General features: G+C 49.7%; 1 protein-coding gene across 1 annotated transcript; it reads right to left on the bottom strand.

Annotated features, from left to right (window-relative positions):
• Positions 1 to 4,567: 4,567 nt before the first annotated feature.
• ABCG8 (ATP binding cassette subfamily G member 8) lies at positions 4,568 to 21,899 on the bottom strand. The gene is made up of 13 exons (XM_058551330.1): positions 21,846 to 21,899; positions 17,043 to 17,144; positions 15,676 to 15,826; positions 12,195 to 12,433; positions 11,550 to 11,682; positions 11,189 to 11,458; positions 8,656 to 8,818; positions 8,482 to 8,565; positions 7,421 to 7,620; positions 6,908 to 6,984; positions 5,921 to 6,188; positions 4,791 to 4,918; positions 4,568 to 4,705 (listed from the first exon to the last, which is right to left on the bottom strand). The coding sequence occupies exons 1-13, from the start codon at positions 21,897 to 21,899 to the stop codon at positions 4,568 to 4,570; spliced, it is 2,007 nt and encodes a 668-aa protein (XP_058407313.1).
• Positions 21,900 to 22,236: the final 337 nt, after the last annotated feature.

Consider the following 22,236-nt stretch of genomic DNA (forward strand, 5'->3'; position numbering starts at 1 on the left):
TTTTAACACAGGACAGTAGAGGTTTTTAGCAATTTGGGGAATCATTAACACCTCCAGTTTTACAAAAAGACAAGACCATCCTACAAACTACGAACATGAGCACTGTTACATAGAAAGCTGAGAAATGTTACCCAGCCTTTGAGTTAGTATGTAACATAGAAAGCTGAGAAATGTTACCCAGCCTTTGAGTTAGTATGTATTTAAAAATCTTAACCCACTGCTTAAAACATTATTGTTTTAATTATTAGCTGCTAACACCACATGTGCTGCTATACCCGGGCCACCAGCAGAAATGGGCTGTGCTCCATCTGCCTGCCTCCTCTCTGCCAACGCTGCCTCAGGCAGACCTTGTGATGGGGACACAGGATTGCTCTATACCCCAGCCACTTTAAAGAAGACCAATCATTTTATCAAAAACAAGTGACAGATGACTGGATTTGGATTACCTAGTTTACACTACAGTCATGCGTTGCATAACAACGTTTGGTCAATGACAGACCGGTGGTCCTATCACATTAGTACCATGTAGCCTAGGTGTGTAGTAGGCTATACCATCTAGGTTTGTGTAAGTACACTCTATGATGTTCGAATGACAGCCAAATTGCCTGACAACGCATTTTTCGGAATGTATCCCTGTCCTTAAGTGAGCCAGGACTGTATTTGCAAATCAGGACGTTTTCTTCCAGGCATGAGCTTATTTTCCAAATAAACACAGGTCAACCAGCAAGATGCTCCCTCACTCCCACATCCCAGTCCCATTTTCTCTTCCTCGAGGCTGGTTGGTGCTCCAGACGCATGACTAGGCCCAAAGGAAAGTGGCACAAGGCGGCTGTGCAAAACTGCTAAGTGACTAATTTGAGTCTCAGTGGAACCCCGAGCCCCAGGTGTGTAGTTAACACTTGGGTTTGGTGTGGATTTAAATATTGCTGCTGCCAGCTGTTTGATCTGGAATCACAACGAGAAGTGTGGGAGAAAAGAAAAAAGCAGATACAACATGTATCTCTGCGAGCCTGACCAGGGAGATCAGCTTGACCCAGGGCAAGATTACGTCTTAAATAATCTTTAGAGGAAAAAGAGCAGTTAAAAATCACATCACGAAATTTGAGTCAATATAGTTAATTATTTCTGCTTAATTAAAATTTCCCCGTCAATAGTGTAACTTGAGATTGAAGGACTTAAAGGCAAATTTCAAAACATTTACCTTTTGCTCAGGGGTCTGCAAACTACAGCCCCTGGCCAAGTCCAGCACATTGCCTGTTTTTGTAAATAATGTTTCACTGGAACACAGCCACACCCGTACTTTAGAATTGTTTGTGGTGACTGACACTGCAACAAGCAGAGCTGGGCTGTGACAGGCCATACGGCCCACCAAGACCAAAATATTTACTGTCTGACCTTAACAGGAAAAGTTGGCAACCCCTGCTTTTGATAATTACACATCAGCAGATCTCTACCCCTTTTAATGCGGAGAGGGCTAACAGAACTGCATACATACCCCTAGAACAGTGGTTCTTTCTGGTCTCGTGTGCTCTAGGGAGCATTTGTTAAAAAAAAAAAAAAACAGACCAGTGGAATCAGAACCTCTGGGGGTGGGTCCACACTGGCATTTGTTAAAAGTTCCAGGGTGGGCAGCCAACGTGGAGAACCAGGATGCTCTAGAAAAAAAACAAAGAAATGGCCACTTCTGGAGTTTCTTCATCTCTCCTGCCTTGGCCCTTTGCCGCTGCAGCCCTGCATACCAGAGCCCACTGAGTTATTAAAACCCTTTGCAGGCTGAGCGGCCATAACTCTCACCAAGACAGATGACGTATCTCAGTGGCTGTCAGCGCTCACTGCACGTTGGCATTACTGGGGAGTTAAAAAACCCGATGTCCTTTTCCTCCTCCTCCCTTCTCCATTCAACTTAAAGCCATTAGGTGACCACAGTGTGGGTGCAGGTGGGGGTGGGGTGGCCGTGGTGGGCCAGAGTAGGGTGAAGAGGGCATCTATGCAGACTTGGGACAGCTTGACATGAGAGTAACAGCCCGAGCAGGGTGAGGCGGGTGTCCACACAGCAGAAGGCATGCAGTGTAGATGGGAGATTGGTTACATACAAGGGATTAACCAAATGAGTGAAAACATTAAGATTACTGGAAGCCAGGTTTCTCACAATTGGAGGAGAGAATTACAAATATGAAAAGGGAGAAAACTGGAATCAACTCTGTTGATTGGTGCTGGATTGGAACTGGATGTATCAATGTGAATATATATATATATAATTTAGGTGTGTATGTGTGTGTGCATTTGTGTACACATACATATGCACATCTACATATATACTTACATATACATGTGTATATGCCCTAGCTTTGTCCACTGGAAGGGCCTGGGAGCAGTGATGCCCCAATAGCAATGAGCATACTTATCACTCAGATCTTGGCTTCTAAATACCATTTTCCACTAAAAGGAACCGAGAATCTCTAGAGAAATGTGTGCTTCCAGGACTGGGGGTGGGAAAGTACAAAATGAGCATGAAACACTCTGTTGAGAAAGAAAGTGCTCAGAGAATGATGGGGACATGTCAAAAGGATGCAGAAGCCTGCTTAAATGGGCTCCCATGGCCAAATCAGGTACAACTTGATCATCAAAACTAATAATGATAGTAAAGGATTATAACCCATTGAATAAAATATGAAACCACAAGTTTATATTGATATAAATTTTAAAATGAATAAATGGAAAGTTTGATGAGGAACAGGCAATTTACACAGTTTCAAAGTACCTACCTGCAAATGTTTATTAATTACAAAAGGAGGGAAAATAGTGACTTGACTGTGGAGAAACCTGGCAGACGACACTTTGATCAAGTGATCAAAGTTAACATCATCAGTTTGGGACAAACTGAAATCACGCGCCACTGAGGATGCAAGGAGAGCACGTCACTTCTGTGCTATTCCTGCCAAAGGTGTGTGACCTGATTAATCATGAAAATATATCAAACCCAAACTGAGAGATAGTCTACAAAATCTTCATGTGTCAAGGTCCTGAAAGTCCAGGAAGGTTGAGGATTGTTCTAAACTGAAAGAGCCCAAAGAGAATTGACCGCTAGCTCCAATGCTTCATCCTGATCTGGATCCTTTTGCTATGAAGGACATTGTCACAACAGTTAGTGAATCTTGAATAGAGTCTGCCCATTGGATGGTGGCGATGTAACAATATTACAATGTGCAGTGTTACAATGTGACCATATAAATATCCTGAGTTTGATGGTTGTATTGTACAAGGGCAGTGTGCTAGAGCACTGCTCCTCAAACTCTAATGTGCATACAGATCACCTGGGGATCTTCTTAAAATGCAGATTCTGAACCAGTGGGTCTGGGTGGGGCCTGAGACTCTGCCAGGCTAGCTACCTCCCAGGCGAGGCCCATGCTTCTGGCCCGGGAACCACACTCAAAGTAGCAAGGACCTAGGGAAGCGGTGGTGAACTTTTACTGTTTGCCTCCTAAACACCCACCTTCCCCTTCTTTTGGTTCCAGACTCTGGTTTTCCTTTGGGAACAATCCCCTCCCCGCTTTCTGTGTGCCTGTTTTGGGTCAGATGGTCCTCAATGCTCAGGCATGAAGCACGTGATGTGGGCCTGCTCCATCCATACTCTGGCCACTGTGAAGAGTTCAAGGCTGGTCCTGAGATCCAGACAGGGCCAGCGAGATGCAACTGTAAGAGGCCTGGCTGAGCTGACACAGCGTCTATAAACCTCTGCATCTTCTGGAGCCTTCCTGGGCTTCCCAGCTTACAGTGGCTCAAGCCCTGCCTTCTGCCCTCTACCTCCTAATGGCCTCAAAGGCCTTTCTGACCCCCACGTGCCTCCACCACCTAGTAGCCATGTAACCTTACTTAGCAAACTGAATTTGTGCCTCAGTTTCCTCATCTATCAAATGGGATACCGCCCACCGCATAGGGTTGTTTTGAGGATTGAAGGATGTCATCCACATGAATAAAGTGTTTTGCATTGTACCTGGTGCAGAGTAAATACTCAATAAATTTTTAAGTGTTCAGTTTGGGTTTTGGAGCCCATGACCCCACACAAAAAGAAGGGATGGCGTCCTGCTAGTATGTTTTAGATCATTTTCTGTATTGAGAATGGCTTAACACAGAGTTTGGGAACCCTGGAAGACGAGGCCAAATATTCCGCTAGCTATTATGTTATTGTTCCCTCTGGATCCTAACAATTCCTGCACAGCCCAGGCTCTCCCTTCATACCTAATCTGCTCCCATCCTGTATCAAGTTGCCTATGTAAATACATATCAAAAGGAAATAAATTAGCAACATTGTAGGCGTCCCCAAGTACAGTTTTCACATTCCCAGTAATTGCAAGCTCCGGCCAGTGAGCAGCAATCCCTTCCGACTGTCTTTATTCTACTGCCATCCTGTGGCCGGCCTGTGCCACTGTAGCACTGTGGGCCGCGTGTGGCTCAGAGTCTGTTCTCACGGTCCTCCCAGAAAGGGCTCCTTGGGAGGGAGGAAGGGGGTGCAGTTGAAAGGTTTTCTCGAGACCCCCACCCAGGAGTCCAGGAGTCTGGGCGTGAATCACCAGTCTTGACTTGATTTCTGTTTGATGAACTTTAAGGTCACATAGTACAGGAGCACTAAGCCACTACTGATGCCCATGAGGATTAAGTAGATGGCGTAGAGCGGGTAGGAGTCCACGGCCATGGCACTGAGGATCTGGAGACACAGACATCAACGAGCTCATTAAGAAGATGTTCAGATGGATGCCATCTATTTAGAGTCCAAGGTCTCGGCTACTTACTATGTCTGCCCGGATAGGGATGGTAAGGTTGCCGATCTCCAAGGGATAAATTTGCCCTTTAAACTGAATGTTCATCAGCCCTTCAAAACACCATCGGAGGAAGGACACCTTGGAAATCCACATGGGCACTGAAAACAGTGAGAGTCACATTATTCACACCGGCTAACCACATGCTCCCTGTGAGGTGTGCCTGGAGGGAGGGCCGCTCTGGCTCTGACTCAGGGGAAGCAAGTCCTCTGAGGGACCAGGGAGGGGCAGAGAGGACAAAACGGTGAAAGGGCAGAGTGGCAGCTTGGGACAGGAACTGGGATGGGGGGGGCGAGTGGCCACCGCACACTGATCCATAACAACTCCAGAGAGTAATTAATGAGGTGTCCCTGCATGTGCTGGGCTTCACAGATTGACACACTGTGGAGACACAGCAGCCCCAAACCAGAGATCTTGGGGTCTGTGTCGTGACCCTGTGGAGGAAGCATGGTGTGGGGAGGAGGAGGAAGCAATGGACCCTGCCCAGGTTGGTCAGGAAAGACCTGGCAGAAGAGAGGAGCCGTGCTAGGAAGGGAAAGGGGTTCCTCTGGAGAACAACTGGCACAGGCCCCAATGTGAGGGCATGGATTGTGTCGGGGGCTTAGAAGAGCTGGGTGGAGGCTGCACGGAATGAGCAGCCCTGGGGGAGGGGGGCTCGCACAAAGCAGTGACATGAATTTGTACCTTACAAAGCTCACTCTGTATGGGTGATGGTTGAGATGGATGTGGAGGGACCAGGGTTACAGACCAGTCTATTGCAGTGGCCTCCGATCAGATAAGGGCTAGTCTAGGGGATAAGGAAAGGGGACATTTCAGAAAGACTTAGGAGGCAGACTTGATCTGGCTCACTGGTGATGGGGAGGGTGAGGGAGAGTCAAAGATGATCTCCGGGTGTTGGCTGGGAGATAAGAGAAGGTGCCATCTGCACCCGTGTATGGAGTCATTCCCTTGGCATGTGGGACAGCTGGCCATCGCACCTGGTCCCGGAAGGGCCAGCCTTGAGTTGGACCTAAATGATGAGTTCTCATCTCCAGGCAAAAGCAGGCTAACCCAACCACAGAAGGCCTCAAAAAGCCTGACTAGGGGAGAGGAGCAGGCCTCACCTGTCCACAGGTTGTCTAAGCTTATCATGAAGCCGCCAGTGAGGTAGAAGGAGTTATAGAGGGCATTGCCGAAGATAGAGGACATGTGGAAGGTGGGGAGCAGGGCGGCGGCAACCAGGGCCATGGTCCTGCAGCAGAAGACCACCAGCCACACGAGCAGGAAGTGCAACAGGAAGGGCTCCAGGGACGGGCGCAGGTTGGCCAGCCAGTAGATTGGCATTCCATAGATGACGACATAGGCGCAGTGCTCTGGAAGCTCCCCTAGGATCTGCAAGCAACAGCCCTTGGAAGGATGTGGAGCCAGCCCCTTCATTTGCCACTGTTCTTTAAAGGTCTAAAGATAGCAACCCCCAACAGCGCCAACCTTCTCTCCCGTGATGATCAGGCTGCAGCAGGAGGGCCAGTGGGTGTGGGCAGGTGGGACCCTTGAGCGTGACTTCACTGCTGGCTTCCCCCTGCAGATGCCACGTGCTCCCTCTGGGGCAGCTCAGGGCAGTTTCCCCCAGGGAGGCAGCGTGGCCCAGTGAAAATGGCAGCAAGGTATGCGGTCTCCTAAGACCTAGTTTCATGTCCCCACCCCGCCTGCCCAGACCTAGTAGGCATGTTGCCTTGAGACCTCCGCATGACCTCTCTGAGCTTTGGCTTCCTCAAAATGAGGACAGTAACGCCTGCCTGACCTGCTTCCTAGGGGTGCGGTGAGACTGGAGAGGTGAAGTATACTAGGTGTTTCCCACCTCTTCTTTTTTAGGTTTCTGCTGACCAGAAAAATGTTGTTCCTAGTCCACAGTCCTGGCCTTCAGGTAAATGTTTAAAAGATATCAAGTCTCTGAAACTCCCCTAGGAAATCTGGCCTCTGCAACCACAGATGATGCGCTGCCCCACGGTTCAGCAAAATGCCTCCTGGTAATTTCTGTACAACGTGGAGCAGCTTTTTCCGTCTCTACCCCCACCTGGTGCAGCCACTTGCTCTCAGCCCTGACCAGTCACCTTGGCAAAGAAATATGGCCCAGCGGTGTACAGCCCATCTTCTAGATCATAGTAAAGCATTGCTCTCTCTGAGTGACCTAAAAAAGGGGACAAAAGGAGATTGAGAAAGTGAAATTAATTTACAGTGTTTCTGTTTTTGAGTCTTAGTACAATTAAAAATAGTTCTATGGCCTAAATGTCTTATATTTTTGAAAAACAGGCAGGGTTTTAGATCCTAATTTAGATGTTTGTAATTCTGTGGCTTGTGCATTGCTGTCAAGTATAAATCCTGCTAGGACAGGAATGCCTAAGGCTCCTTGGTAATTTGCTTTCATTTGCATACTAATATTAATGTGCAAACTTTAACAACAATTATTTCATTTTATTTCACAATCATGGTGAAATTATCCAGCAAACCCATTTTCCCCAGGAGCTCAGCGGAACACATGTGCCGCTCGGACCAGCTCAGAAGGTGGCTGATGCAGTGTTCTCCGCTGCTCCAGGCGTGGGTCGCGGAGAGCAGGCGACACTCACATTTGGCAATGACATCCAGGATCACGTTGAAAGGGATGAGAGCTCCGATCATGAACAAGAGGGCCGCCTTGTCCGTGAAGGAGAGACTGCTAGACCCATGTCCATAATAGAGGAACCCGATGATCAGGGACATTAGGCAGGCCTCCGCCCCGTGGATGAGGAGGGTTGGCAGGTCTCGGAAGTCATTGGAAATCTGACGACTTAAAAAACAAAAGAAAGAGGAGCCAAGGGAACAACATACACCATTCCTGTGATCTTGGCAATGTCATTTAATCCCCGTAAACCTCATTTTTCTCATCTGTAAAATGGGGATAGCAGTATCCACCTCACAGAGTTACTATGAGAATCAAATGAGATCATTGATGACAGCATCTGTCTCACAGTAGGACTCAATAATTGATTGTTACTTTTATCATCGGTGTATCTGCTTTGCAATTTTACTTAAAGAAGTTATCCTGAGGAAATAACCAATCAGGTGTGTAAGGATGTATGTACAAGGATGTTCGCTGTAGCGTTACTTGTGATAGCAAAAGCTTGAAAATAATCTGACCATCAATATGGTTTTGGTGAGAAAAGGAATCGTTGCTAGATAGGAACGCGGAGGAAGAACTATCCAGATGAGAGGTAGAGGCACTAAGTGAAAAAACCTGGTTACAGAACAATATGCAGAACATGATCCCATGTATGCATGGAAACATCTAGAAAGACTCACACCAAACACTTGGGTCTGGTTTTCTCTGAGGGCTGGTGTGACAGGGAACATTCTCTTTCCACCTGAGGTTCTCCTGTATTGTCTGAATTTTTCATAATGATCATAGGTGATTTCTATGGTCATCTGGCCAGTAAGGCTATTTTGATTTTGTTAATAAAAGTAACAGGAATGCTCTGTATCACACGGAGGGCTGGTTGGTGCTGGTCTCAGTGATGCTGGTTTTTTCAAAGGATTCTACTTCTTGCTTCTTCCTTCAAATTCATTTTAGATAGAAAGGGTTTAATTTGATACAACAGAGACTTTGGCGGGGGAGGGGTGGTGGTGGTGGGATGAAACAGCTGACGGTTACCGGATCAGCGTGGTGAACTGCTGCACGGAGCTGGGCAGCTTAGTGGAGGTTTGGAGGTGGTCGATGTCCCTCTGGGGGGCCGGGCTGCTGGGAGGCAGAATGTGTCATGGGGGTGTGAGGGGGGCCACCTTCTGCAGGGCGCTCTCCACCCAGAACAAGCCTGGCCCATCTTACCTCTCTGCACAAGTGCCCACCCCTGGCTCCCTCTCCTCCGCTCTCCACAGAAAGTCATCGAAGTCACGCACTTTTTCTCGAAACAAAGCTGCAAGTGACCAAGCCTTCTCCCTGCTGGCCACTTCCTGCTCTCTGCTTCTCCTGTCGATGCTGGTCAGGTCCACTGTAAGCAGAAGATGTGGGGCCATGGGCAACTGGGTCCCTATATCTGCTCACAGGTGAGGAGCTCGGTGTAAGCCCAGCTCACAACACTGGTCAGCCCTCAGGGGCTCTGGGACATGCTCCCACCCCCTGAGAGTGGACCGTGAAGTGATGGTCAGAGCAGAGACAGGCAGAGAGAGGCCCAGGGCTGGCCCTCATCCTGCCAGGCACGGCCACATCTACAGAAGCCTGCCTTAGGGGAAAGGCTGGTGGATCAGGAAGAGGGCAACAGCAGAGGCCTGTGGGCGCTGGCCCTGGTCCCAACACCCAGGCTTATGGGGACATCCCCAGGACAGAGCAAGTGGCATTGGACCTTTGGAGCCAAAGGCCACAGCATATTTATGGACTGGCTCCAACTGCAGCCATCCAAGAATCTTGCCATGAGCACTCAGCCTGCCCGTGGGGAGGGAGAAGGTGGGCTGGCCAGGGGGAGGCTGAGCAGTCTGGGCTCCTGAAAGTTCTAGTTCTCACTGTAAATTCGTAGTTTGGCTTCCCAAGCAGCCTGCCCGAAAGGGGAGAATGTTTTGGCTGGAGGGTGCCAGGTCCAGCCAACTGTAAGTAGAGTTCTCACTGCCCCCAGGAGAGGGAGCCAGCATGACCAGGTGGAGAACCAGGCTGATCTGCACCCCACTCCATGTTACCCTGTGGGAAGCACCTGGCAGCCCCAGCCACTGCCCTCCTCTCACGGGCCCCTGCAATGCCAGAAATGCACACCAGCTCTGTCACAGCCAGGGCCTTCCTAAGTCCAGCCTCGCTCCGGGCCCAAGGGGGCTCCCCTCCCTCCATTCCTCCCTTGGCTGGGGGTTACCTCTTGACCTCTCTGCCTCTTCCCTCCTCCTATTTTCATGACACATCTCAAGGCAGGATAATATTGGGGGGTGGGGGGTCTTGTAAACCACGGTGTGTCCCCTCAGTGTTCAGGGCTGTAGCTCAGAACACCGGATTCACTGGGCACCTCCAGGTCCTGCCCTCCCGATTGGTGAGGGTCACCTGCCCAGGGCTTGTAGGCAAGAGCCTTGCACCAAAAAATAATAATAACATACAATGAAAAGGTTTTTCAGATCTCTTATGGACTTCTGGTAATCCCTCTCTGGGTTACTGCATTATTGCTTCCGGTAGCCAGGTTGGCAGGTGCCCTTTCTGGGGATAGCTGGCCTGAGGATAACACACCGGCAAGAAGCCAGGCTGTCACCCAAGCACAGGAAGGGAGGGTGACCTCTGTGTGAGTTCATAGTGTGAGGACACAGGGTGAGGGAGAGAGTGGCCTGTCCTCTGGGGGCAGGGATGGAGGGTGGCTTAGGATGCCAGGAGGAGGGCATGGGCAGCAGGGCCAGGAGTCAGGGCAGGGGCTGGGCACACCAGCTGGGAGGCCCAGCTCTGCGCCTCACAGCTGGGCAAGGTGGTTCGTTCTTTGGGTTTAGTTCTCTAGCTCCTTGGTCTTCTCATCTGTAAGGATGGAGATGACCTTGGCCTGGCAGGGCTGTGAGGGTCAAAGGGGCACCCTCTGGAGCTTGGCGTTTTTAGGCCCAGTGTCTGCCCTCAAGGAGGTGGTCCCTGTCATCATGTTCATTGGTGAGGGCCTTGCTACACTGGCCTGGGAGGAAGGCTGGGGCTCCGGGTGACCTATGGGACAAGCCACGGCTGCTGCTTCCCGCGGTCCTGGTACAACTGTGTGGCCTGTCAGCAGCCACATCATTCCTCAGCATTCAGGATCCAGGCACCTGCTTTCAGGGCAGGTACTGGAAAGGCCACTCTCCCCACAGGAATGGAGGAAGTGGCTCACACTTCCCCTGTGGGCTGGACGCTAAGGGCTCAGGACTCCAAGCAGAAAAGCAACTCTGGTGCAGACAGGGCAATCCTCATATAGAGATTCATTGCCGAAGACTACCAAAGGCCCTGGGCTGGCCCGTGCCTCTGGGCTCCCTGCCTCTGTGGGGCACCAGGACACAGCTTTAAGATTTCCTGGTGGCCTCCTGACCTCAAATATCCTAAGTTTCCTTACAGAGTCTGATCAAAGACCACAGTTCTAGAAATTGATCCAAACCCCCTTGGATTCTATCCCTTCTGGTCTTTGGAGCTCTCATAAATTTCTTATCTATCATGTACACAAAGGTGGCTATTTCAGAAGCTGCTCTTATCAGGACCTCATTTCTAGCATTTGATGCTTGGCAAACTGAGGCACGTTCTGCATCCCACTCTATCCACCCCCTTCCTCGGTCCTGCTCTCCTGAAGCCTCCGAGAGTTTCTCTCCTGAATCATTTCAGCGGGCTCTAGCAGGGTTTGGGATGTGGGGGAGCCCTGAGTACCAGGCCGCTGGCCTGGCTGGTTCACCGTAGAAGTCAGCAGGGTTGCTGTAGCGAGGACAGGGGTGTCCGACTTCTGTGAAATACTGGACCATGTGCTGGGCCGCCCCCAAGTAGATGGTGGTGCCAGATGTCATCAGAAGGACCAAATCAAACAGCCTGAAGATGTCTGACCGAGGCTGGTGGAGGGAGATGAGCACCAGTCTGTTGCCTTTGGCCAGCCTTGACAAGGTTTTCACCAGGTTGTGGGCCGTGAAGCTGTCAAGCCCAGAGGTGGGTTCATCCAGAATGAGGATTCCTTCCCGAGAGAGAGGAGTCTGGTAAGTCGGCAGCTCTCTGGCTAGACGGTATGAAGCCAGGTGGGAGACACAGGCCCTTCATGCCCTCACCTGGGTTCCACAGAAGCTGCACCCCAATGCTGACTCTCCGCCGCTCGCCCCCCGAGACCCCCCGCACGTACGTGTTGCCCACGCGCGTGTCGGCGCACTGGCGCAGCCGCAGCTCTGCAATCACGTCGTCCACCTGAGGGGGAGAGGAGCTTAGCTCAGGGCTTCGCACAGGGCCAGACATATTTTGCCCCAAAAGTATGAAAACGCCTGCTGCTCTGGATGGGTTTAAAGCACGAGGCTTCATTTCTCTGATGCAACATTTGTTCCCTGATTCTTTCGCATCCTGAGCAGTTCCCATGTGCCAAGCATGGCACTCTGTGTTGGGAACGCAGTCATGTCCTGGGGACAAGACAGCTGGGCTCCCTGCCCACATGGGGGACCAGAAAACAAGTAAACAAAACTCATCACACATTTTTTCCCATGCTGTGAAGGGACAGGCCGGGGCTGAGATGGCTTACAGAGGGCCGCAGGGTTTTAAAGGTGGGCTGAAGGGCAGGGCTGAGCACGTGGTGGGCTTTTTTGGATGCACAGCTGGTGAGCTGGGTTGCTCAAACTCCACCTGTGGCTGGGCACCAAGGCAGGGAGGGAGGGGAAGGAGGGGAAGGATGTCATGGCTTCTTGGGGTCACCAGGGTCAGGTAGTTACCCTTTTGTCACGCTGGGCCTGGGAGAAGGTTCTGGGCAGGCGCAGCTGGGCAACAAAAGCCAGGGTCTCGCGGACGGTTAGGTGGGGGAGCAGCTGGTCGTGCAGGCGCACGTGGGCCACACACTTCCTCACCAGCTGAGGCGTGCTGGGCTGCCCGTTGATCTGGATTTGGCCTGACTTAATCTTGCCACCATCGCCTCGCCCGGTGATCACGTCCAGCAAAGAGGCTCTCCCACAGCCTGTGAAGCCACCAGAGACATCCCTAAGAGCAGAGCTTCTGTGGGAACCAGCCTGGAAGCCACTGCTGCCCACACACTCTCCAGCTACCCTGGACTGCTCTGTCCTTGCGGAAGTGACCAGCCCCTAGGGAAGGTGGCACAGCTCTCAGACCTGGATGGGGCAGCCCCAGCACCTAGAGCTCCAGGCCTTTCGCCTACAGCCAACTTGAGCACCTTTGGCGGGTTGGAGACACATTGATGCTGGAGTCAGCCGGTGGCTGCATGACGGGAGAAGGCTGGCGTCCTGGCTGCCAATGGCCTGCCTGTGCCTGGAGCATATGGCCCCTCCCCAAGCAAGGCTGGCGTTAATTGCACCGTGAAGCTTAACTATTTTTGGCTGGCAAACATGCCAGCAATATTTCATCATTCAACGTCGTCGTTTGGCTCAGAAGCTGGCTTTGTGGGAGGACTAATTTGGAGAATTAATAGGGTGTCTTTTAAAAATGCAAAACTAAAAACTATTTTCAGAAATAAGGGAGAAAAAAATAGAGAAGTAATAGATGTGGAAATGATTTTAAAACTACAGCCCAGTGTACACATGTTCTGAATTTCTCTACACCCTCTATACTCTCTTATTTTTATCAGTGGTACTTTTTACTCTCTCTAAAAGAAAATGGTCCATTGCACACAAATTAACACTATCCACTCCTGAATGACATAGCGATTGCTATCGATTTGGGGAAGTAAGCGTAGGATAGGATCAGGTTTCCAAAAGCATTCACTGAGACTCTTTCTTTGATAACCATTTAAGCTGCGGAGGCTCTGAGAACACCTTCTTGCAAAGGAGCTCTGTCCAATTGCCCTAGAGGGGTTTTAGTTTCCTTACTGTAAATCCCTTTTGGAGAGCAAAATTTCCAAGTCGTTTTCAAACAAGGAAAGTGCCAATACACAAATGTAACATCTCCTTGCACACAGGCACGTGCCTGTTTCAGGCAGCCCCACACCCCCAGTGCAAAAAACAAAAATCAAGAAGTCTCTCCGGTGATCCTTCTGCTTGCCAACCAGAGGCTCTCAGGGTGGACAGGGACCTGCACGCTGCCTCCTGGGAGCACCTCATTCAAGGTCCCTGAGAACTTAGGTGGAGCAAAATAGCCAGGAGAGAAACCAGAGGGGAGGGCTCCGGCCCTGCTCCCTGCTCAGCCTCCAACATGGAGCCAGGCTCTGGGAGCGCAGGGGACTTTGCCAACATTCACAGGGACCGTGGGATTCCCAGTCAGGGAAGGGGAAGGCCACATTTCCTAAAGAAAACTGTATGAGAAGTGTGGGTGGCCTTTCCAATGGAAGCTGCTGGTATGATTGGGGAGATTCTCCATGAGCCAGGAGAAAACACCCACAGGCATTCAAGACCCTTACAAACTGGCAAGAATCTCCAAATCAGTAAATTCATTCACTGGAAACACCTTTGGCCTTGCTGATTCTATAGAAGAAGCTAAAATCCCTGGGGCTGTTTTAGTTTATTTTTTTTTTTTTTTTTTTTTTTTTTTTTTTTTTTTTTGTGAGGAGATCAGCCCTGAGCTAACATCCGCCAATCCTCCTCTTTTTTTGCTGAGGAAGACGGCCCTGGGCTAACATCGGTGCCTATCTTCCTCCACTTTATATGGGACGCCGCCACAGCATGGCTTACCAAGCAGTGCGTCGGTGCGCGCCCGGGATCCGAACCAGCGAACCCTGGGCCGCCGCAGCGGAGCGCGCGCACTTAACCGCTTGCGCCACCGGGCCGGCCCTGTTTTAGTTTATTTTTTAAAAACTATGACCAACCTTCTTTTTTTCTTTTTTCTTTTTGGTGCATGGTATAAAAGTCACAGGAAGTATTATTGATAAACCTTTCAATAATTTCAGCCAAGTAAACCTGAGGCTAAACAACACCGAACCTAGAGTCAAAAGGTCGAATGACCTGGAGACTGCTCTGCGTGATTCCTGCTTAACCTCTCTGAACTTCACCTTCCTCAGTCACAAGCCAGGGATGCTAACAGCTACGGGGTTGTATGTCGTGAGGATTAACCACGATGACACTAAGGCTTTGTAGAAGCAACTGGTAAGGGCCCACGTGTCCCCTAGATTCTCAATTCATGAAGAGAAAGCAGATATAACAAGAAAAGCCATCAGGAGTTACAAACAAAAATAAAATTGACCTGTGAAGTACCTACTTTTTTCCTGTTGAGATCAGAATTGCAGAGGTAGGGCCAGAAGTGGGTGGGACTTGACTTGTGGGCGATGTTTCAGCTACAGAGTGTATTTACACACATTATCTCCTTTGATCTTTGGTTAGACAATAAACAGAACTTCCCTGTCAGAAGACTGTAAAAATTGGAACAGATGTTCAAGAAGTTGAGCAATCTGTCCTTCTGGAAATGATTAATGAAAAGCTATCAAGTGCTTTCTCCGACACTATGCAAGGGAGAAACGCGTTGATTTGAGAAGCAGGAGACTGAAGTTCTGGTTCTAGCTCCGTAGTAAATCTATGTCCTTAGGTGAAACGCTCAACTTCTCTAGACTTCAGTCTCCTCCTCTGTGGAGGACTAGATATTTTGAATATTGAGGACTAGATAATTTGAAAACCCTCCTCTAAATACACTTCCACACTGGTAAGGAGAAGAGAAAGGCGGGATATAATGGAGCGAATGAACTCTGTTCTCCAAGCCCCCTTCAGCTCTGGCGTTCTATAATTTCAGTTTGGCCTGTGGCGAGATGAGGCACTCCTAGAATCCAAATCTGTGCCGATGGTTGAAAGTTGTGCTAAGACTCGGGGGGGCCGTCTCAGAAGTGGCAGTTGCGGTGGGGCTGTGCCTACCTGCTGTCTGACCATAGCCAGGAATTTGATTATGGGGGCACAATGAATGAGTTCTTCTTGTGGTGGAGGAGTCCCCTGAGAAGAACATTCGAGTCTGAAGCTGCGTGATGATCTTGGGAAGGTTTTCGCCTTGTCTCAATACAGGTGTTAGCTAAGGACCAAAGCTCTGGCTGCAGCTTCAAGAGGCCACTCATGATGCATAACAACAACTACTCCCTGAGGGCTAATTAATGGAGGAGCTAAGATTTGAACCCAGGTCTGTCTGACCTAGAACCTGAGCTCTCAACCACTCTGCTATACTATTGTACTAGCCAGAGAAGAGTTCTGTAAGAAGCATCCCTTTGCCCGAGGGACCATTCTGCAGCCCAGGAGAGAGAGAAACCATTGCCTCACCATTTGCCCTTGGCGGTACCTGAGCTCCCTATGATGGCCAGCATCTGCCCACTCCTCACTTTGAAGCTCAGGTTCTGGATGCCCAGCTGACAAGAGTCCTTGTGAGATGTCCAAGGCATCTTGAACTGAGCCAGCTGCTCATACCAAGGCACCTGGGAGGCCATGTCCACCTGTGGGGAGATATTGAAAGGTTCCTCAGAGAGCTGAATGGCTCAGAGGGCTTCAGCAACTTCTGTTCAGCTCCGTACGGGAGACATCCTCTTGCTGATACACAACAGGCCTGAGGGGTCCCCCACCCAGGTTCTATCAAACATGGAGGTGGTCCCCACCATGTTGAGAACACGAAGCTGCCGTTTCCAAGTCTGAAGATAAGATATGGAACGCATGTGCAATAGCAGAACAGAAATAAAATACAACATGAAGCAAAACGATGTTTTCGTTTAATAATAACAGTAATTTACTAATAATTTATCGAGCATGCAAGGCATTGTGTAAATCTCTTTATATCCATTATTTCATTCAATCTCCATTGCAAACCTATAACACACATACTATTACAATCCCGGTTTTACAGATGAAGCTCAGAGCAGTTAAATAACTTGCTCAAGGTCACGTAGCTAGTAAGTGGTAGAGCAGAGAAAGGTTATAGTGCAGCTCATTAGCTTGTCCTAACTCATATCCACGGGAAGCCAGACGTGGGCCTCTGAGGTTCACCGTCCCAGGTCCCACCGTGTTCCATCTGGGCCAGCTGGAGTCTGCCCCTGGGGAGGTGTGCAGAATGGGAGACTATGAATCTGACCAGGGAATTCCTGAGAACCTCTGAAAGGCCAGTGGTCCTTGTACTCTGGATGTTTTCTTAGCTCCAGGAAAAGTACATTTTATAAAAATATAAAAAGAAAACCATAAAAACTGACGAAATCTGAAAAAAGTCTGTAATTAAGTTAATAGTGTCACGCCGTTGTTAATTTCCTAGTTTTGATAATGTACTATGGGTAAGCAAGATGTGAACATCAAGAGATGTTGGACAAAAGGTATATGGGAATTTTGTACTATTTTTGCAACTTTTTCCAAAGTCTAAAACTATTTCAAAATATAAAGTTGAAAAAAAGTTTTAAATGTTTTTTTCCCACAAGTTCACACAATTTGTTTTCTGTTTTAACAAAGGTCTCATTCTCTTTTCTACACCTCTCAACCTCCAGCTATAATGTGTGTAGTTAAGGGAGGTCTCCAGGATGTTTGCACCCAACATGTGAGGCACCGACATGGCCTGGAGCTGTCCTTGGGGGTAGAGAGCCCTCAGGTTGGGTTCACCCTTCCCTTCCACTTGGGGAATTGTTTGGCTTTCCCTGCCCACTCCTCCCACCTTGTGCTCAGGTGTGCCTCTACCTGGTAGCTGAGGTCTCGGACCTCCAAGGTGTTGGACCGTCCACTGTAGGTGAAGTACAGGCTGTTGTCACTTTCAGAGGAGAACAAGCTGTCCTGGAGGCCCTGCAGGGAGAGATGAGAGTGAGGGGCTCCTTCAGAAGCAGCTGAGGACATAGGAGAAGACAGAGGGAGGAAACCTGAGAGGTGAGAGCAGCAGCTAGGATGGAGGAGATCCCGAATTGGCAAGAGATGGGTTTGGGCAGGTGGACCCCAAGGGCACTGAGAAAATAGGAGCGTAGATGAGGGCACATCTCCTCTTTCTTGCAGAGAGAGCATCGGGGCTTCCCTCCAGTACAGCTCCTGGCCCCAGAGAACTTCAGCTGCAGGCTGGTGGAACTTGAACTCAAGCAGCTTATGGTGGACAAGACACAGACTCTGGCCTGGAGAGGGCTTGGGAGCATCTGTGCTCTGGGAAGACCTGAGCTGGGAGCTGGCCTGTAACTTTCTCTTCTCTGCGTCGGGCTTAATATCTCCTAACGCCAAACAGACTTTACATACCCAGCATGCGAGAGGAAAAAAGCTATCAAAAAGCTAATGTTTGGGGCTGGCCTGGTGGCATAGTGGTTAAGTTCACGCGCTCTGCTTTGGCGGCCCACGGTTCGCAGGTTCAGATCCTGGGTGTGGATCTACGCATCGCTTATCAAGCCATGCTGTGGCAGGCGTCCCACATATAAAGTAGAGGGAGATGGGCATGGATGTTAGCTCAGGGCCAATCTTCCTCAGCAAAAAGAGGAGGATTGGCAACAGATGTTAGCTCAGGGCTAATCTCTCTCACCAAAAAAAGAAATAAAGCTAATGCTCAATATTTGGAAGACACTATCCTTAGAAAAGTTGCATCTTATTCTTTTTCTTTTTTTTTTTTAATTTTATTTATTTATTTATTTTCCCCCCAAAGCCCCAGTAGATAGTTGTATGTCATAGTTGCACATCCTTCTAGTTGCTGTATGTGGGACGCGGCCTCAGCGTGGCCAGAGAAGCAGTGCGTCGGTGCGCACCCGGGATCCGAACCCGGGCTGCCAGCAGCGGAGTGCACGCACTTAACCGCTAAGCCACAGGGCCGGCCCTGCATCTTATTTTGATGAGGAGTTTTGCACAACAAAACCATTCAAAATGCTGTTGGGAGATTTCAGAGGAAGTCCAATTATCATCATCACTGTCATCATCATCGTTGGCATCATCATCATTACCATCATCATCTTGTTGCTATTGTTGGAACAGCGCTATATCAAATAAATCAATGTTTCATGGTATCAGCTGATACCCTTGAATGGTACTAACCATCTGCACGTCTGAATTCCTTCTATTTTATCAATTCAATCATTTAAATTATTGAGGCCCCCCAAAAAAAGAAATTGCCTAATAAGGTTTCTGTTTTTTAATGCATTCAATTTTTCTTCTGTTTCTTAGTGCAGGAAGAGTATATATTCATTAACAAATTCCTGTTGATGCTGGTCTTCTCCCCGCAGAGCTGCCGTTCTCACACTGATGCGTTCCTTCAATCAGTCAAGCAAGAATCCAACAAACACTTATTGGGAGCCCACATCACACTTCAGGCTTGGAGTTTGGGATATGACAGTGACAAAGATAGTGTTTGAGAAGCTTAGATTTTAGTGGAGGAGAGAAGTGGTTAAGACAGAGCAAGACAGGCCAGGCGTAGAGGCAGGCTGACCTTCAGCATCCGATCAGGGTGTATTTTCACTGTGTACACAATGCCCACATGTGCTTTGTGTGCAAATAACACGACTTATGTGAAATGAACATCTGACGATCTTTGCCTGCAATGGTGGAGGTGGGAGGTCCTTGGAAAGGACATTCCAGTTCAACAAAAGTAGAGAGAAATAAGCATAGGTGATAGTCAGCTGCACGCCCCCTGTGAGTAGCCCCCAGAGTCCCAGGAGAGTATGGAAACAGCAGACCAGAGCTACGTAACTTGTTTAATGTTTGAACTATTACCATAAAGATCCCAAATTATACATGGGCAAGATAAAACCCCAATTCGGCAGAAGGCCTATCTCTGGGGAACAGAGAGGCTTACCTGGGGGGTAGTAGGGGGCTGGTCTTCAAAGCTCTTGGTAATTAGTGGTGAGTACATGGTTTAATTTTGTTAAACTATCAGAAATTCTATCAATTGCTGAGAGACTTATTTGGGCTAACATGCATCCTACTTGTTTGTTTTTAAAAAGCAAATATCTGCAGGAGGGATATTAGTCAATTGGTATTTGAGAAGAGTTAGCTCAGAAATTGCTTCCGTGAACACACACCTGGCCAAAAGCTCCCCAGGTTAGGGTTTGGGGTGGAGGGGTTGCTGAGGAAGGAAGGTTGGACATTTTGGAGTCTGGAGCAATATGTGGAAGTGACCTCAAGCCCAGGTGGGTTCCACTTTTCGGGTAGGACCTCTGAGAATGTGGAAGGTGCTGGGGCCCAGGGAAAAAACGTGTCAGAACTGGAAGACAGATAAAAGGAAGGAGAGAAGTGCGTGCTCCCGGCTCCTTGGCTCCCCCTGGCCCCCCTCACCCTGGGCTGAGCAGGCAGGTGCAGGCCAGCCTGGGACCCCAGCCACATCAAGAGGCTGTGTCTTCCGGAAGCTGCACAGACAGCTCCACTTTCAGAGGAAGAGAATTCTTGGCTGGGTTGGGGACAGCCTCTATTCCATTTTGAAATATTTTCCTTGGCTCCCAGGATGGATTTGTTAGATTCTTCCTGAGGTTTTGACAAACTCTCTGTATTTTTCAAATACTTAAGTATCTATTTGACTGACATCTTAATCAGTACGACTGTCAGAACATCTCTTGAATTTCTGACAGGTGACACCCAAAAAAGCAAAAGCAGGTTTATTTGTAGATACCCAGCTCAGCTCCTGCTGGGCTACACTGTAATTTCTCCTTGTATTAACTTCAGATCAAATTCCTGAGTCAGAAGCCTAGAGTGGAAGGAAACTCAGGGAGCACAGAGCCCGAGTTCCTTGTTTTAAGATGAGGAGCCCGTGCCCCGGAGAAGCAGTGACGTGTTGAGGACTCCCGCTTGGGGAAACACGCAGGGCTTGTTCCTGTCTGAGGGGAGAGCCTAGGCCTTTGCTAGAATGTTCAGAGCAGATCTCACACAGCTCTGCCCTGAGGCCTGTGCACCTCTTGTCCTCCTCTGGCATGCTCCTGCCCATGGACTGAGGGATCTCTCTTGGTCAAAGGCACTTGCCACTCCAGGTACCTACGACCCCAGAATTCCCTGTGTGAATGGCTGCAAGCCCCGCTCCCAGGGCCTGAGTGAACCTGGTCCCAGGCCCACCCTCCTGAGCAATGATGGTACTGCCTGACTGGGCACCTCAGGCTACAGGGGCGTTTGTCTGTGGAGGGTGTGGATGGAATGTGGGCAGGATGGGGTGACCACGTAGGGGTGTATGAGGTCACATGTGGAGCTGGGGGTGGGCAGAGAAGGGGGACAGGCTGTGGCTTGGGCTGGAAGGCAGCTCTCTCATGCCACTACATTCTAGCTGCCGTCCTAGAATTTCTGAATTTACACCTGGCCTTCCAAGTTGTGAGGAAGGCACGTCAAGGTAAGAGGATACAAACAATTTTATTCAATAGTTCTTAGCGTGATTGATAACTTTAAAATATGTAGACATATGATACGTAGCCTTTATCCTCTCGTGAAGGAACCATAAATGTTAGCGGCAGACTGTCGCTTGGCATCTCGAGTAACAGGATTGAAGAAAAGGAAATGGGAAATGCAGGCATTTCTGCACACATTCCTGGATGTTGGGCTCGGGCAGTTCTTTCCTCCTGAGCTACGGTGGCTGATTTGTCAGACCTTCTGGGCAGCAAGTGTCCCAGAAGCCTCCACTGACTTTATATCCTACTCAGATCGTGAGCATTGCAGTCACGGCTCCTAGAGTCATTTCCCATCGGGGATTGGCCCTGTGGGGTATTCTCAGAGCAGAGCTGGTCATTTGCGGAGGCTGCTGAGCTGACCAGGAATGGTGGGTTCCTTGGGCCTGCCTGAAGTCAGGTCCTAGCAACTCAAGGCCTGTCCAGGTGGCCTGTGGCCTTCCCTGTGGGGTGTGGAGTTCTCAGCCACTCTTCTCTTTCTCTCTCTTCTCCTCCCCGCAGCAGGCAAAGACAGAAAGGAGGGGTGGGGTGGGGCGGGATGGGGTGGAGGGTAGGGATCTGCTTCTTTTCCATCTTCCAATTTAACCTCCTGCTTCAAATCCCACCCACACCTCTATTTCAGACCAAGGCCATTTCTCAAGTAAACATTCCCCATGTAAAATGAGGGCAGAAACCCTGCCCCAACCTCTCGACCTCTAGCTGTCGTCTATTCCTTCCAGCTCTCTCCGGGTTCTTATGACTGCCTGCTGTAGCCATAGTACGAGCATAAATTCTGATGTTCCCACAAAAGTTGCTTGCCATCCTGCCTCATCAGTTTACTGCCACTGGAGACTCTGAGCTTGACAGCCAGATGGACAAAGGAGACACCGCAGAGTCCCTGGTATGAGTGTGCACATTTCTGTGGTGGAGTCTCATTTGGAAAAAGTTACAACAGCCCAAGTCACAAGCAAGAACATCATTGCCCTGCAGGACCGTACCTCAGGGCAGGGTTCCCCACCAACCCCTGACCCCCGAATCCACTCCCCTCAGCCCTCTGATGCCCAAGAAATAGAGTCCTGCTGCCTCCTTCTCACTTTGTTTGTGATCCTGGTGGTGAGTTAGGACAGAAAGTTCCTGAGGGAAGAAAGAAAGGTTCGATTTGCCCCCATCCACCAGCACTCACCGAAGCATCCTGGGGAATCCGCAGCCCCCTCTCCTCCGGGGCATTCTCAGCCATGGGGCCCAGCAGTGTCTGCGCCCCTTTGCTGCAGCTTCTCTGGACCTCAGCTGCTGCCTGTCAGGGCCAATGTTTTCTCTGCTTCCCAGAGCTGGCCAACCTCTGGCCCTCATTCACTGGGATCACCGTCTGTCTCCCAGCATTCTCTCTGGCAGGCCCTCCTACAAACACAGGCTGTGTGTTTTGCTCCTGCCAAGATAGTGCACACACTCTGGCTAAAGGTACATCAGATAATGGCATCCATGGCCAAACACCAGTCCCGCTGCTGGAAAGGCCTGAGGAAGGGCGCTGGGGCCAGGCGAGGAGCAGGTGGGGCAGTCTGCTGCTAGTTGCTCAG

This window comes from Diceros bicornis, chromosome 12, assembly GCF_020826845.1.
Source record: "Diceros bicornis minor isolate mBicDic1 chromosome 12, mDicBic1.mat.cur, whole genome shotgun sequence".
NCBI classification, from domain to species: domain Eukaryota; kingdom Metazoa; phylum Chordata; class Mammalia; order Perissodactyla; family Rhinocerotidae; genus Diceros; species Diceros bicornis.